Raw genomic sequence first — 15,906 nt, 5'->3', positions numbered from 1 at the left:
TCTGGAGCGTTCGGGTGTGCTGTCCAAGGTGGACTGGAGCGAGTGGGCCACACCCATCGTTCCTGTAATGAAGAAAGCATTGAGCAGCACGCCTGTGGAGCCGAAGAAGGTTCGCATCTGTGGGGACTTCAAGGTGACTGTGAACCCAGTCCTGCACACAGTGCAATATCCACTTCCACGAATAGAAGATATTTTCGCCTCACTATCTGGAGGGAAACATTTTACAAAGATTGATCTGGCCCAAGCGTATCTACAAATGGAGGTGGAAGAAGCATCTAGGAAATACCTCACGATAAACACTCACAAAGGCCTTTACCAGTACAATCGACTGGTATTCGGGGTAGCATCAGCCCCGGCTATTTGGCAGAGGGCGATGGAACAAGTCCTGCAAGGGATCCCGGGGACCCAGTGTTATTTGGATGACATCCTGGTGACGGGCGAAAATGACAGTGAACACCTTGCCAACCTGGAGCAGGTGCTCACTAGATTGCAGGAATATGGGCTACGAGCCAACCGCCCCAAATGCGAGTTCTTCAGGAGACAAATCTCGTATTGTGGCCACATGATTGATGAGGAAGGGTTGCATAAGTCGCCGGACAAGATTGAGGCTGTAGTCAAGGCTCCAGCACCGAAAAATGTGTCACAACTGAGGTCGTTTCTCGGGCTGGTGAACTACTACCATAAGTTCTTGCCGAATTTATCTACAATTCTGCACCCACTGAACGCCCTGCTGCAAACTGGAGTAACATGAAAAATGGAGTGATGAGTGTAAGCGTGCCTTTCAGGAATGTAAATGCCTGATCACTTCAAAAGAAGTGTTGGCCCACTACAACCCAACACTACCGATTCGGTTGGCATGTGATGCGTCACCCTACGGCATTGGAGCGGTGCTGTCACACAAATTCCTTGACGGTTCAGAGAGGCCAATAGCCTTTGCGTCGCGCTCGTTAACCTCAGCCGAGCGTAATTACGCTCAGATTGACAGGGAGGCCCTCAGCCTGGTGTGGGGGGGTGGAGAAGTTCAATCACTATCTGCACGGGCAGAAATTCACCCTACTGACTGATCATCAGCCACTGGTCTCCATTTTTAACCCGAAGAAGGGCGTTCCGGTGATGACGGCGCAATGGCTGCAACGGTGGTCACTTTTTCTAGGGGCACATCAGTACAACATAGAATACAAGGGTACGAAGCAGCATGGAAATGCTGATGGGCTGTCGCGCCTACCGTTGCCTACGGTAGAGGAAGCACCTGCAGTGGACCCTGTTGAGATATTCCATGTGAGCACAGTCGAATGTCTGCCTGTTAGAAACTCAAGTATAGAGAAGGAAACCCGAAATGACCCGACACTCTCTCGGGTATATGATTTGACGGTGAAGGGATGGCCAGCATATGGCGACTCACTGTTGCCAGCATTCTCGCCAAGGAGAGAACAGCTGTCAGTGTGCCAGGGGACCTTGATGTGTGGATCCCGAGTGGTAATTCCACCCAAGTTGAGAGGCAGAGTGCTAAATGAGCTTCATGAAGGTCATCTGGGAGGGGTAAAAATGAAAAGCCTAGCCAGGGCTTATGTGTGGTGGCCGGGAATCGATAAACAAATCGAGGACCTGACCAAGAGCTGCTCAGAATGCCAGAATGTCCAAAATGCACCACCACAGGCCCCTCTACACCCATGGGAGTGGCCCTCATCTCCATAACAACGGGTACACATTGATTTTTGCTGGTCCATTTATGGACTCAATGTTTCTAATCGCTGTGGATGCCCATTCGAAATGGCCAGAGGTCATCAAAATGTCCTCCACCACCACGGAGAAAACTGTTGCAGTCCTAAGGACCATCTTCGCCAGGAATGGTTTGCCAGTACAGATTTGCTCCGACAATGGGCCACAGTTTGTGTCCGAGGATTTCCGGAGGTTTCTGAGGAATAATGGGGTGAAACATTACACATCTGCCCCATATCATCCAGCCACAAATGGATTGGCTGAAAGGTTTGTTCAGACCTTTAAAAAGGCAATAAAGGCGATGTATAACGATGACGTATCACTACAACACAAGGTAGATAATTTCTTGTTTGCTTACCGGAATGCGACACATGCAGTCACCAACCAAGCTCCAGCCATAATGTTCTTCAACCGAAGGCTAAGATGTCGCCTGGATTTGCTCAAACCAAACCAAACCAACACGAGATGTTGAGGATAAGCAATTCCAGCACATCAACGAGAGGCCAACCAGGAGCTTCAAGATAGGGCAACCAGTCTTGGCCCGTGACTACCGAACAGAAAAATGGTAGCCAGGAACGATATGCACACAGCAGGGACCACTAATGTACACAGTGGACGTTGGAGAAAGCATCGTGAGACGCCATGCTGACCAGATTCTGGAGTCTCAGGAACAAGCCAAACCTATACCACGAGCATGTGCACCTGGTAATGAGCCCGAAGTACAGATTGCGTCTACCTCAGAAGCAGTGGTATTGGAAGCTGACGAACCAACCAATGACAATGAGCCAGAATCGACTCCACCGCAAGAACAGGATACTCGAGAAAGGCGCTATCCAGTCAGGATTAGGAAGCCTCCTCAAAGACTGAACTTATAAATGATTATTTCAGTTGATGTATATAGTACCCAGAAAATTGTAATTGTAATTAGTTATTATTTAGTTGTTAAATGAATGTTATGTACTGTTTATCTAAAAGGGGAGGAATTGTTGTGTATGTACCTTTAAGGGAAGAACTGGTTTTAGACTGCAGTACCGGCAGTGACCACCCCTGTATAAAAGGCCCTAGCAGGCTTCTGTATTTCAGTCTGACGTTACCCTCCGTTCAGAATAAAATAATAATAAAAGAGTACACTCCGTTCAGTAAAGTACCTGTTAAACTGTTCTCCCGAAGTCCGTGTATTATTGAGACGCGGACTTTACAGCTGGCACAGGCAGTCAGTCTGGAAAAGCCGAGGACTCTCAAAATGGTCATAAGGGAATCTTTTCTTCCAAATTACTCATCTTCTCGAAAATAACACACATTCCTAAAATTTAATATAAGGTGTGTTCCCAAATTCTCTCAAGAGCTGAGTTACTGCTATAAACTGTATTTAAAATGATGAAGGTGTTTGATCGGGTTGAGGTAGAGAAGATGCTTCCACTTGTGGGGAGTCCAAAACTAACAGCCATAAATATAAGAGAGTGACTAATAAATCCAGTAAGGAATTCAGGAGAAACATCTTTACCCAGAGAGTGGTTAGAATGTGGAACTCACTACCACATGGAGTGGTTGCGGTGAATAGCATAGATGCATTTAAGAGGAAGCTAGATAAGTACATGAAGGAGAAAGTAATAGAAGGATATACTGATAGGGTGAGATGAAGTAAGGTGGGAGGAGGCTCGTGTGCAGCATAAATACTGCCATGGATCTGTTCGGCCCAATGGCCTGTTTCTGTACATTCGATGTTTTTCCCCTGTAGGCGCTCATACCATGACTAACAGGTGTTCAGCTCAGATGCCTGTTTGCTAATCCCCAGGAGCTACAGGCGTACCTGGTTATAAGGGTCCATCGGAATCTTCATCCTGGGCTCAAGTAGGTTAAGGGAAATGGACTGTAGAACGTACAAGTAGTGGGCCATCTCATCCCTCATTGTAGCAGAACTCAGGATAATGTTCTATCAGAAAACAGAAGAAACGGCAAATCAGTGTGCTCCAATAATGCTGAACATTCAGAACATCATTGCCAGCATTGTTGCCAGGGCATCATGGGCTCTGCCATTCACTTAAAGAGCAATGCTGGGATTCAGTGCTACTCTTCCATTCCTACTCTCCAATAAAAGGGAATGCCGTTAGGAGGGAGGGTCATCCCCGCTTCCAGATGACAAGAGAGAGGGCACCGTTAAAATCCATTGATAGGATATGGAGAGCTACCTCAAGCCTGTAAGGCAGTAATCCCAGTTTAAACTGTCTGCTTAAACCACCAGATTAATTAACCCATTCCTGCCCGACGTCCCTGGTACATTCCCATTTACATGGTGCCCCGTAACAGGTGTTTATCCACCTCCCTGTCACGCAGCGTTTCCTAACAGTATAGTGTCTGAAGCAAGCCCAAAGAAAGCGGCAGGAGATACACTCTGATAGGACTGTCCAATCCCACATGTCCTCTGATAGGACTGTCCAATCCCACATGTCCTCTGATAGGACTGTCCAATCCCACATGTCCTCTGATAGGACTGTCCAATCCCACATCCCCTCTGATAGGACTGTCCAATCCCACATGTCCTCTGATAGGACTGTCCAATCCCACATCTCCTCTGATAGGACTGTCCAATCCCACATCCCCTCTGATAGGACTGTCCAATCCCACATGTCCTCTGATAGGACTGTCCAATCCCACATCATCTCTGATAGGACTGTCCAATCCCACATCCCCTCTGATAGGACTGTCCAATCCCACATCCCCTCTGATAGGACTGTCCAATCCCACATCCCCTCTGATAGGACTGTCCAATCCCACATCCCCTCTGATAGGACTGTCCAATCCCACATGTCCTCTGATAGGACTGTCCAATCCCACATCCCCTCTGATAGGACTGTCCAATCCCACATCCCCTCTGACAGGACTGTCCAATCCCACATCCCCTCTGATAGGAATGTCCAATCCCACATGTCCTCTGATAGGACTGTCCAATCCCACATCTCCTCTGATAGGACTGTCCAATCCCACATCCCCTCTGATCGGACTGTCCAATCCCACATCCCGTCTGATCGGACTGTCCAATCCCACATCCCCTCTGATAGGACTGTCCAATCCCACATCTCCTCTGATAGGACTGTCCAATCCCACATGTCCTCTGATAGGACTGTCCAATCCCACATGTCCTCTGATAGGACTGTCCAATCCCACATGTCCTCTGATAGGACTGTCCAATCCCACATGTCCTCTGATAGGACTGTCCAATCACACATCCCCTCTGATAGGACTGTCCAATCCCACATGTCCTCTGATAGGACTGTCCAATCCCACATCCCCTCTGATAGGACTGTCCAATCCCACATCCCCTCTGATAAGACTGTCCAGTTACAGTGGTGAATGCGAGTATTCCTTACCTTGAAAATGTACTGCCTGAGGTTTCTTTTATTGAGGAATTCCATTGTTTCCTGATAGGAGGAAAAAATAACACAAGCTTTGAAGATGCCCAGGAACAGACACTTGACCATACATGGGGTAGGTTGCTGAATGAGAATGGACTTTCTCTGCACAATTTGACAGAATTAAAATGTCGTAAGGATAATTGATGAATTCCAAATTAATGTTATTCACTTCAAGTTGTTCTAAATCCTCCTCTCCCAGACTTTCTCCCTCCATCTCCAGGCTCTTGCTGGGACACAGTTCCACAGCCCCCATCAGCTCTCCTTTATCTCACACAAAGAGCCATTCTTCATCTGTGAGACTTAACACTGTATCGGCAGGCTATCTGACCATGTGGGGCATCATAGCCAGACTGATCCTGCTGACGCACTCGCAGGCACACACACACCTCCCCTGCCCCCCCCCAAGAAAAACAGGACTGTCCAATACTATATCCCCTCTGATAGGACTGTCCAATCCCACATTCCCTCTGATAGGACTGTCCAATCCCACTTCCCCTCTGATAGGACTGTCCAATCCCACATCCCCTCTGATAGGACTGTCCAATCCCACTTCCCCTCTGATAGGACTGTCCAATAACTCACCCCCTTTGATAGGACTGTCCAATAAAACATCCCCTCTGATAGGACTGTCCAATACATTATCCCCTCTGATAGGCCTGTCCAGTAGTAAGGATTGAACCTGCAACCTTCATCGATCAGCACCACACTAAGTGGGGCCATTGGAGGAGCCCTCCCATGAGGTTTAAGGATACAGTGATACATGCAACTGAAGGCTGCTGAGGAAATGTTGGGGCACAGGCTCCTTCTGTCTGCTATGACACCAAATGTACCCAACACACTTCAATGCTGACAGAAGACAGTGTTTTTCAGAATGAGGTCAAGGTGTCGCATGGTGAGATACAAAGTAAAGCTCCCCCTACTCTCTCCATCAATGTGCCGAAGCCCTAACTCTAGTGTGGCCCCACCGCCCACCGCAGGAGTCTAACATTTCGATTGCCAACACCAGCCGTTCAAGTGGGCTTCCTGACAATGTAGTGCCAATTTCTGCTGAATTGCGAGCAGTTTGGTGCCATGGAGCTTGTGAGGAACGATGTGCCCAGTTAGAGAGAGCTGCTGCCAACGTTGGAGGTTGAAAGATTACCTTCCTCTCGTCCTCCTTGGAACTCAGTAGCAGGGCGATAATCAGCGCCATTGCTTTAGTCTGGATCATTTGGTTCGTCCTGCGGAGAAAAGAAAAGGCAGGAATCACCTAAAGAGCAGATACCCAGCATCACCACCTAAAGAGCAGATACCCTCCAGCACCACCCAAAGAGCAGATACCCAACATCACCACCTAAAGAGCAGATACCCTTCAGCACCACCCAAAGAGCAGATACCCTCCAGCACCACCCAAAGAGCAGATACCCTCCAGCACCACCCAAAGAGCAGATACCCTCCAGCACCACCCAAAGAGCAGATACCCTCCAGCACCACTCAAAGAGCAGATACCCTTCAGCACCACCCAAAGAGCTGATACCCGCCAGCACCACCTAAAGAGCAGATACCCTCCAGCACCACCCGAAGAGCAGATACCCTCCAGCACCACCCAAAGAGCAGATACCCAACAGAACCACCCAAAGAGCAGATACCCTTCAGCACCACCCAAAGAGCAGATACCCTCCAGCACTACCTAAAGAGCAGATACCCAACAGAACCACCCAAAGAGCAGATACCCTCCAGCACTACCTAAAGAGCAGATACCCTCCAGCACCACCCAAAGAGAAAACTTTGCACACAATTAGAAATAGTGGTGAGAATGTGGAACTTGCTCCCTCATGGAGTAGTTGAGGCAAATAGCACTTATGCATTTAAGGGGAAGCTAGATAAGTACATGAGGGAGAAAGGAATAGAAGGATATGCTGATGTTAGATGAAATAGGGTAGGAGGAGGCTCCTGTGGAACATAAACACCAGCACTGATCTGTCGGGTTGAATGGCCTGTTTCTGTGCTGTAAATTGTATGTAAAAATATACCAATGGTACCCGTGGCATTGCTCATGGCGAGTCAGAGGTTAAACCATTGCTTGAGGTTAAGTTATATCCCTCGCTACCCTTACCCAACAAAAATCTATCGATCTCAGTCTTGAAAGTTTCAACTGACCCCCAGGAACAACAGCCTTTGGCGGGGGGGGGGGAAAGAGTGTTCCAGATTCCTTGGTGTGACTCTCGCCATGGATTTCCTTCCTGCTTCCTGGGAGAGACAACAGCCCCCAGCAAAAGCTCCCTGCTCAGCACGGCTCAGGCTGGGAACCGGGTAGAGTGGGAATTGAACCAATGCACGGCCCTGAACACTCCTGGTCTCAGCTGCCTCACTGTGGGGGCAAGGATTCAGAAAGGACAAGGACTCAGAAAGGACAAGGGAATGGAAGGATACGCAGCCTCTGAGCTGAAGTGCCATGTGCTGGTGAACGTTTGCATAAACTGCACGCAATCTCCAAATGGATAAAAATCAGGCACAGTTTGGGCAACTAAAGAAAACACAATGCGAGAGCTGAGAGAATCAGGACCCTCCCATAATACTATTCAACTCAGCAAAAAGGGAAGAGTTTACTGAGCTGTGGAGCCGATGGAGTGACCTTCGATGTCATCAGCACTACTGGCAGTCGCAGAGCTTGTCCAGTTCAGTTATTGGGCATTTTATGGCACAAAGCAATAACTCGCAGTAATTTTCAGACAGACCTGAGAGCACTTTGGAAAATGGTGGGAAGAGGGCAGCCATCTATTGCCCTGGTTTGAACAGGATCTTTAGGGAAAAAAACAGGCTGTGCAAGGCCGCAAGCCTACAAGAACAGGCCCAAATATGCGTGAACACAAGTTGTGTGCACTCACCCGTGCCCCTGGGCTTATATCAGCAAGTCGAAAGCAGACATTTGCTCTCCAGCCTTCATCTCTCAAAGCAACTGGACGGTCACCTCCAAAAACAGGATCGTCCACTTCAAAACCAGGTCACCTTACCTGGAACCAACATTCAGCGCTACATCCAGCACTTGCCATGGCCCAGAGCAGGAAAGACCCCCATCCATAGCTGTCCTCACCATTTGCCAGGAAGAAAATTTGAATTTTTGTGCCTGAATCAGTTAAAGTATCTACAGACTCTAGAGAATGGGAGCTGATGCACTCCTGATCTGCCCTGCGATCTGGGGTCTTGCTGCTACTTACACCTGCAGGTGAGCGATAAGCCTGTCCAGGGGGACCTCGTTCTTCACCAGCTGAAACAGGTAGCTGCTGCTGAGCACCATACTCTCCAGGATGGCCAGGGACAGCTGCTGGATCGATGCATCCATCGCAGACTTGTTCACGAAACCTGCAATCTACACACACACAGGTAGACATGTACACAACAGCTCAATAGGTTACATAGAAACATAGAAAATAGGAGCAGGAGTAGGCCATTCGGCCCCTCGAGCCTGTTTCACCATTTAATGAGATCATGGCTGATCATCCAAATTCAGTACCCTGTCCCTGCTTTCTCCCCATATCCCTTGATCCCTTTAGCCTTAAGAAATATATCTAACTCCTTCTTGAATATATTTAATGAATTGGCCTCAACTGCCTTCTGTGGTAGAGAATTCCACAGGTTCACCACTCTCTGGGTGAAGAAATTCCTCCTCATCTCAGTCCTAAATGGATTACCCCTTATCCTTAGGCTGTGGCCCCTGGTTCTGGACTCCCCCGCCATCGGGAACATCCTTCCTGCATCTAGTCTGTCTAGTCCTATTAGAATTTTATAAGTTTCAATGAGATCCCCTCTCATTCTTCTAAAGTCTAGCGAACTCTAGGTTAGTGAGGTTAAAGGTTCTGATGCCGCACTGTGAGCCACACTGGCCTTTCACCGTGTTCGTGTTGTTCGTCAGGCCTATTTTATGCTAATCAAGGCAAGGAACATGAATGCTGGGGCTGGAGCCCTTTCCAGTTTAAGCACCCAGGGTTAGAATCAAGCACTAATATAATAGCAAAATACTGCGGATGCTGGAAAAAGATGAAGGGTGTGATGAAGGGTCCCAGACCTGAAACATTAACTCTGTTTCTCTCTCCACGGATGCTGCCTGGCCTGCTGAGTATTTCCAGCATTTTCTGTTGTTATTTTAGAATCAAGCACTCCCAGGTCAGATACAACATAAAGCTCCCTCTACACTGGCCCATCAAACACACCCAGGGCAGGTACAGCACAGGTTAGATACAGAGTAAAGCTCGCTCTACACTGTCCCATCAAACACTCCCAGGGCAGGTACAGCATGGGTTAGATACAGAGTACAGCTCCCTCTACACTGTCCCATCAAACACTCCCAGGGCAGGTACAGCACGGGTTAGATACAGAGTACAGCTCCCTCTACACTGGCCCATCAAACACTCCCAGGGCAGGTACAGCACAGGTTAGATACAGAGTAAAGCTCCCTCTACACTGTCCCATCAAACACTCCCAGGGCAGGTACAGCACAGGTTAGATACAGAGTAAAGCTCGCTCTACACTGTCCCATCAAATACTCCCAGGGCAGATACAGCACGGGTTAGAGACTGAGTAAAGCTCCCTCTACACTGTCCCAACAAACACTCCCAGGGCAGGTACAGCACGGGTTAGAGATTGAGTAAAGCTCCCTCTACACTGACACAACAAACACTCCCAGGGCAGGTACAGCACAGGTTAGATACAGAGTAAAGCTCGCTCTACACTGTCCCATCAAACACTCCCAGGGCAGGTACAGCACGGGTTAGATACAGAGTAAAGCTCCCTCTACACTGTCCCATCAAACACTCCCAGGGCAGGTACAGCACGGGTTAGATACAGAGACTCCCTCTACACTGTCCCATCAAACACTCCCAGGGCAGGTACAGCACGGGTTAGAGACTGAGTACAGCTCCCTCTACACTGTCCCATCAAACACTCCCAGGGCAGGTACAGCACGGGTTCGATACAGAGTAAAGCTCGCTCTACACTGTCCCATCAAATACTCCCAGGGCAGGTACAGCACGGGTTAGAGATTGAGTAAAGCTCCCTCTACACTGACACAACAAACACTCCCAGGGCAGGTACAGCACGGGTTAGATACAGAGTAAAGCTCGCTCTACACTGTCCCATCAAACACTCCCAGGGCAGGTACAGCACGGGTTAGAGACTGAGTAAAGCTCCCTCTACGCTGTCCCATCAAACACTCCCAGGGCAGGTACAGCACGGGTTCGATACAGAGTAAAGCTCCCTCTACGCTGTCCCATCAAACACTCCCAGGGCAGGTACAGCACGGGTTCGATACAGAGTAAAGCTCCCTCAACACTGTCCCATCAAACACTCCCAGGGCAGGTACAGCACGGGTTCGATACAGAGTAAAGCTCGCTCTACACTGTCCCATCAAACACTCCCAGGGCAGGTACAGCACGGGTTCGATACAGAGTAAAGCTCCCTCTACACTGTCACAGCAATGTCCCTCAGCCCAACCACAGAAAAGTGCCTCCAACGCACCAGTGTCTGGTGAGATTCTCCTGGCTAACAGATTCACTGGTTATTCAGCGCATTGCCGTTTTTGGGATCTTGCTGTGCGCAAATCATAACAGGGACTGCAATTCAAAATGAATTCACCAGCTGTGAAGTGCTTTGGGACACCCGTACCATGTAAAAGGTGATGTGTCAATCCAAGTTCTTCCATTCACTCCATCAGGACGTTACTGCTCCTTGCCTCCTCATGTCAGGGACATTCACCTAGCGCCTGCTTGGCTGGTTGAAAGCGGGTGTTGATCTGTTTTGAGTTTGTTTCTTTACGGTGCTATGGTTACACCAGACACACAGCGAAGTGCCTACTTTCCGAACCTTGAAACACACTGGTTGGTGTTAATTCCCCATGTGAGGAACCATCAGCCTCAGATGGATCCCCACATGTCTGGAGTGACGTTAGAGCACAAGTCACTCCACTGACCTCCCACAACCTCCCTGCACCTGGACAAAGAGCAGAGCTGACGGCTGCTGGGATGTTCAGCTTTGGAATGCTGCCTGGAATGAGGGAGCGGTGGAGGGTTACACTCCTATCAACAATCAAGCTGTAAACGTATCCCTCAGACATCGCACTGCACAGAACCACCCCATCACTCCGTAAAGCCAGCGACATTCCCGCTCCAGGGCCACGGATTGGAAGACAGACGGAACACAACAGACAGCAATGCTGCATTACTGCCCACGTGCAGCCAAACCCCGATTGGTGCCCAAGACAGTGACAGGGTTTCCTGCTCTCAATCGCAATGCACTGACACCACCTCCCACCCCCCCACCCCCCGCCCCTCCACCCACCACCACCACCCCCCTCCCCAACCCACTGTACATGTAGGGATTACCAGCGGGGCGAGGATGGGGTTTGACTGTGACCTGGTCAAATAGACTCACATTCCCAACTCGCACGTGAAGAACGACCGCCTAGATGAGGTGAGCACATTGCAGATGCCTGAACTATAGTCTTCCAAAGATCTCTCGATTCAGGAACCATTCCTTTAAGATTGGAAAATTGCGCATGTCATTCCGCTAATGGTGAGAGAGGGAATCTAGGGAATTATAGACCAATTAGCCTAACATCTGTTGTTGGGAAATTGCAAGAATCTATAATTAAAGATAGGGTGACTGAGCAACTCGAAAATTTTCAGCTGATCAGCGAGAGCCAGCATGGATTTGTGAAAGGTAGGTCAAGCCTGACAAACCTGATTGAATTTTTAGAAGAGGTGACTAAAGTAGTGAACAGGGGAATGTCTATGGATGTTATTGATATGGACTTCCAGAAGGCATTTGATGAAGTCTCATATAAGAGACTGTTATCTAAGGTAGAAGCCCATGGAACTGAAGGCAAATTATTGACCTGGTTAGGAAATTGGCTGTGCGACAGGAGACAGAGGCCTCGATTTTCATTGAGCGTGGAGGCGGGCTTAGAGGTGTGCGGGGGGTTAAAATCGCAAAAACTGGCGGGCGGGACCCCCCCCCGGCCTGGTTCCCAAACCCCCCCCGGCCTGGTTCCCGACTCCAAGCAATTTTAATTCAGTCATGTCTGATGGTCCCGACTCCATCCCGTATCCAACAGGCGGAACTGGTCATTAAGGCCCTTAACAACCACTAAATGGCCTCTATAATCCTATTTTGAAAGGCCCTTGCGAATTTAACCCTTTTCCCACGTGAAACATGCCTGGTGGGAAACACGAATGTGAAACCTGGCGGGAGCACTATTGGATTGCTGACTATCAACTGCAGGTCAACCATTAAAGAGGAGATTTGATCAGCCATGATTTGCAGGTGGCAGGACTTAGTGGTCTCAGGTCTGGGGCAACTTTTACAAGGCTTAACCACACCTGTGGAAGGTTGGAGCCTCACACCCATCTCCAGTGTGACCTCCTGGGAAACCCCTCTCGCCACCTTCACTCAGTGCTTCCTCAACGGAGGCATATACCAGAAGCATGGGAGCCATTTATTTCCTTCCCATCTGGGCATTAGAGGGGCTCGAGCACCAGCCACAGCAGCAGCAGAACCAGGAACAACAGCAGCACCAGCAACATCAGCAGCGCCAGGCTGCTGCTCACCCACCTGAAACTGCACAGGCCAGAAGGGGCCAGCGCCTGGAAGCCCGTCGGCGCAGGAGATACCTCCCCAAACAGGGTCTACAGACACCGGGTCAGCTACCTCAACATGTCTGAGCAGCAGTGCCAAAGACGGCTCCAACTTTTGCGACAGGTAGTGACTGACATCTGCGCAATGCTACATCAAGACCTGCTGCCCAGAGGACCAGGTGGACAAACATTACCAGTGGCCATCAAAGTCACCACCGAAATCAACATTTTTGCCTCAGGCTCATTCCAGGGATCAGCAGCAGACATCAGCGGCATCTCCCAGGCGGCCGCACATATTTGCATCACGCAGGTCACCGATGCCCTCTTTGCCCTCGCGCACAATCACATCCATTTCACCAAGGATCGAGCAAGTGTCACGGCGCGAGCGGTTGGATTAGCTCATCTGGCAGGCTTTCCAAGGGTGCAGGTCTTCATTGACTGCACACATGTGGCCCTTAGGGCACCCCATCGCAATCGTATTTTTGTCAACCGCAAGGGCTTCCACTCCCTCAACGTTCAGCTGGTGTGTGACCACAAGAAGGAAATTTTGCATGTTTGTGACATGTACCCCTGGCAGTTGCCATGACTCCTTCATACTGCACCAGTCCGCCAGACCAACTTAACAGATGGCTACTTGGAGACAAGGGCTATCCCGAGGAAGTGGCTAATGACGCCGTTGAGGAGGCCAGCCAACGAAGCTGAGGAGCGCTATAACTCCAGCCACATTTCCACCAGATCCATTGGTTTGCTGAAGATGCGCTTCAGATGCCTGGATAGATCAGGTGGAGCCCTACAGTACTCAGCAGCCATGATGATGATGATGATGATGGTGGTGGTGGTGAAAAACGAACATCCTGCAGAGGCCCATCAACCAGCGGCAGCATTACGCGAGAACATTGCTGTCCGGGATGCAAGGAACGCACTCATCCTGGCCAGATTTGCTTAGCCTGGTCAATCAAACACTTTTGCCTCGCTGCTTATCAGAGCTTTGACAATGGCCAAGAACCAGAGGATTACTAGCATTCTGACCACCATACTGACAGTTGCAAGTATTCCTAAGGCCTCAATGTGGAAGTCCCAAAAGCAAAATGACAGTCGCCACAACTGCAACATTTGCCATCAGAATTTTTATGTTCAATAACGACGTGATGGCATTTTTACAATAAACACAAAATTGCACCCTAGTGACTACCCTTGTGACTATTTGTGCAGAATTTTCCTCTTACGCGTGCTCCTACGTGGTGCCTCCCCTGTGGCTTCAGCAGATGTGGAGGCCCCTTGCTCACTTTCATGCTGCCCCTGTCTCGACACCTTTGGCAGGCGTCCTCTGGGGTTGCGAGCCTGTGAGGGCTCGTCAACAGTCTGCTGCTCCTGTGGCTGTGCAGGGGTTGAGACGTCTATCTCACTTGGGTGTGGACTCCGGTGCGTCTCTGACCGAGGGCTCTGCAGTAGCATGGAAGTGTGAGCGCTTGGAGAGGAGGCCCCACTTCCTTGAGGTCTGCCACCAACCTCCCTCTCATGGGTCAGGTCCCCCTCAGTGCCTGCAATTGGCTGGAGAGCACCTTGCTGCACATCAGGGGGGCCATGGGGACCCGTATCTGCAATGGCAGTCCTACTCAGAAGGACTTCCATGAAGGTCTGGTTTCTCTGTTCAATAGATGCCCATCACTCAAGAGATGTCATTCTATTCTGAACAATGACCATGTTTTCCATACCCTGGCGACTAAGCTCCTCCATGGCCATAGCCATCCTCTCCTCTACCTTAGCCATCCTCCCCTCTACGGTAGCCAGCCTTACCACGGAGGTAGCCATCCTTTCCGTGGTGATGCGTTCATGCGCCAATGACTCCACAAAGGCTCTGCTCATGTTCGCTATGGACTCCTCCATTCGCTCCACACTCGCAGCGACCCTAGAGACAAAACCTGCCAGAGACTCCTGCATCTGTGCCTGGAGTTCCATCACCTCTGATCTTATGGATGGACCTAGAGGCAGAGGGTTGACATGCTGCTGAGCCGAGCTGGCAGAGTCCTGCACCCTCCGACAAGGACTCTCCACTGCTGTCCCTGTCTCCACAATCTGCTGATGCTCACTTGTGAGCTGTGATACACCAGGTGACAACACTACTCTATGTTCCGAAAGTCCCACCAAGGTGTGAGTGTCTGCGCTGGTGCTGGGTGTGCTGAATTCTGCTGACGCTGCGCCCTCAGAGGTTGCGGCTTCCTCTGAGGAGTCTGGCTGGGGGGACAGATGCTTGTGATGGTCCTGTGGGGGAGTAAAGGAAAGAATCAGAGATGTGATGCATAGGCTACATGCACATAGCTTTTTGCAGATGCTCATAAGTCCATCTGTTACAGCTTCACAATCATTATCAGTGACTCATGCAATGTCAAAGAGAGAGATGGGAAACTTTTCTGTCACCAGCTAGCTGTTCCACCCGCCTGTCTGTCCCCCACGCGCGAATCATCCTCTATTCCCATAATTTCCAGGATGGCCTCCTCCCAGGGGGTCAGGTGGGCTATTGAGGCTGTCCCTCCTCCTGTCCTGGCTCGCTCTCTTTTCCTGCAATGAGGGAGACAAGTGGAGGTTGAGTGAGAATGAAGAAGTGAGTGTAGAGATTGCATAGCATAGATACTTAGAAGGAGACAAAGATGGAGTGAGGTTGCAAGACCAAGGGCCCTCCCTTGTGTTGTCAGTTGTGTTCAAAGCATCAGAGTGATAGGGAGTGTGAGGGCTGCATGGTGGAATAGTTATGTGAATGTGAGCATTGAGAGAGGGGGAATGGGTAAGGGTGCATGGATGTCAGTGTCAAGTGGGATGTGGAGGAAGAGATTGCTAAAGCTGAGTGCTGGTGAGGAAAGGCAATGGGGATCAGATTGAGGGTGATGGGAAATTCATACTCACTTTTCCAGTGCGCTGAAGGTCATGAAATCTTTTCCTGCACTGTATCCGTGTTCTGTGGGTGACTCCCAAGGAGTTGACCTCCTCAGCCAGCTGCATCCACACAGCCTTGGTCTGAGTGGGAGGCGTCTTCCTCCCTGATGAAGGGAAGAGCACCTCCCTGTTGGCCCTAGCCCCATCCACTAATGCCTGCAGTGCCACCTTGCCAAAGCGAGGAGCTGATCTGGCCCTCCCGCTTGTCATATTTGCTGCAGTTCCCTCACACTGCA

General features: G+C 49.9%; 1 protein-coding gene across 3 annotated transcripts in view; it reads right to left on the bottom strand.

Moving 5' to 3' along the window:
- elmo3 (engulfment and cell motility 3) overlaps positions 1 to 15,906 on the bottom strand; it is a 215,650-nt gene that overhangs the window by 77,935 nt on the left and 121,809 nt on the right. For all 3 annotated transcript variants that reach the window (XM_085991016.1, XM_085991015.1, XM_085991017.1), the window contains exons 8-11: positions 8,330 to 8,481; positions 6,274 to 6,352; positions 5,088 to 5,138; positions 3,530 to 3,652 (exon numbers count right to left, since the gene is read on the bottom strand). In XM_085991016.1, coding sequence (XP_085847142.1) covers positions 3,530 to 3,652; positions 5,088 to 5,138; positions 6,274 to 6,352; positions 8,330 to 8,481 — 405 coding nt within the window. The remainder of the gene's footprint in view (positions 1 to 3,529; positions 3,653 to 5,087; positions 5,139 to 6,273; positions 6,353 to 8,329; positions 8,482 to 15,906) is intronic.

This window comes from Somniosus microcephalus, chromosome 6 (genome assembly GCF_052327205.1).
Source record: "Somniosus microcephalus isolate GS21.2 chromosome 6, FLI_Smic_1.0, whole genome shotgun sequence".
Classification (NCBI taxonomy): domain Eukaryota; kingdom Metazoa; phylum Chordata; class Chondrichthyes; order Squaliformes; family Somniosidae; genus Somniosus; species Somniosus microcephalus.
The sequence above is the reverse complement of the archived record's forward strand: the minus strand, read 5'-3'. Positions and strand labels throughout refer to the sequence as shown.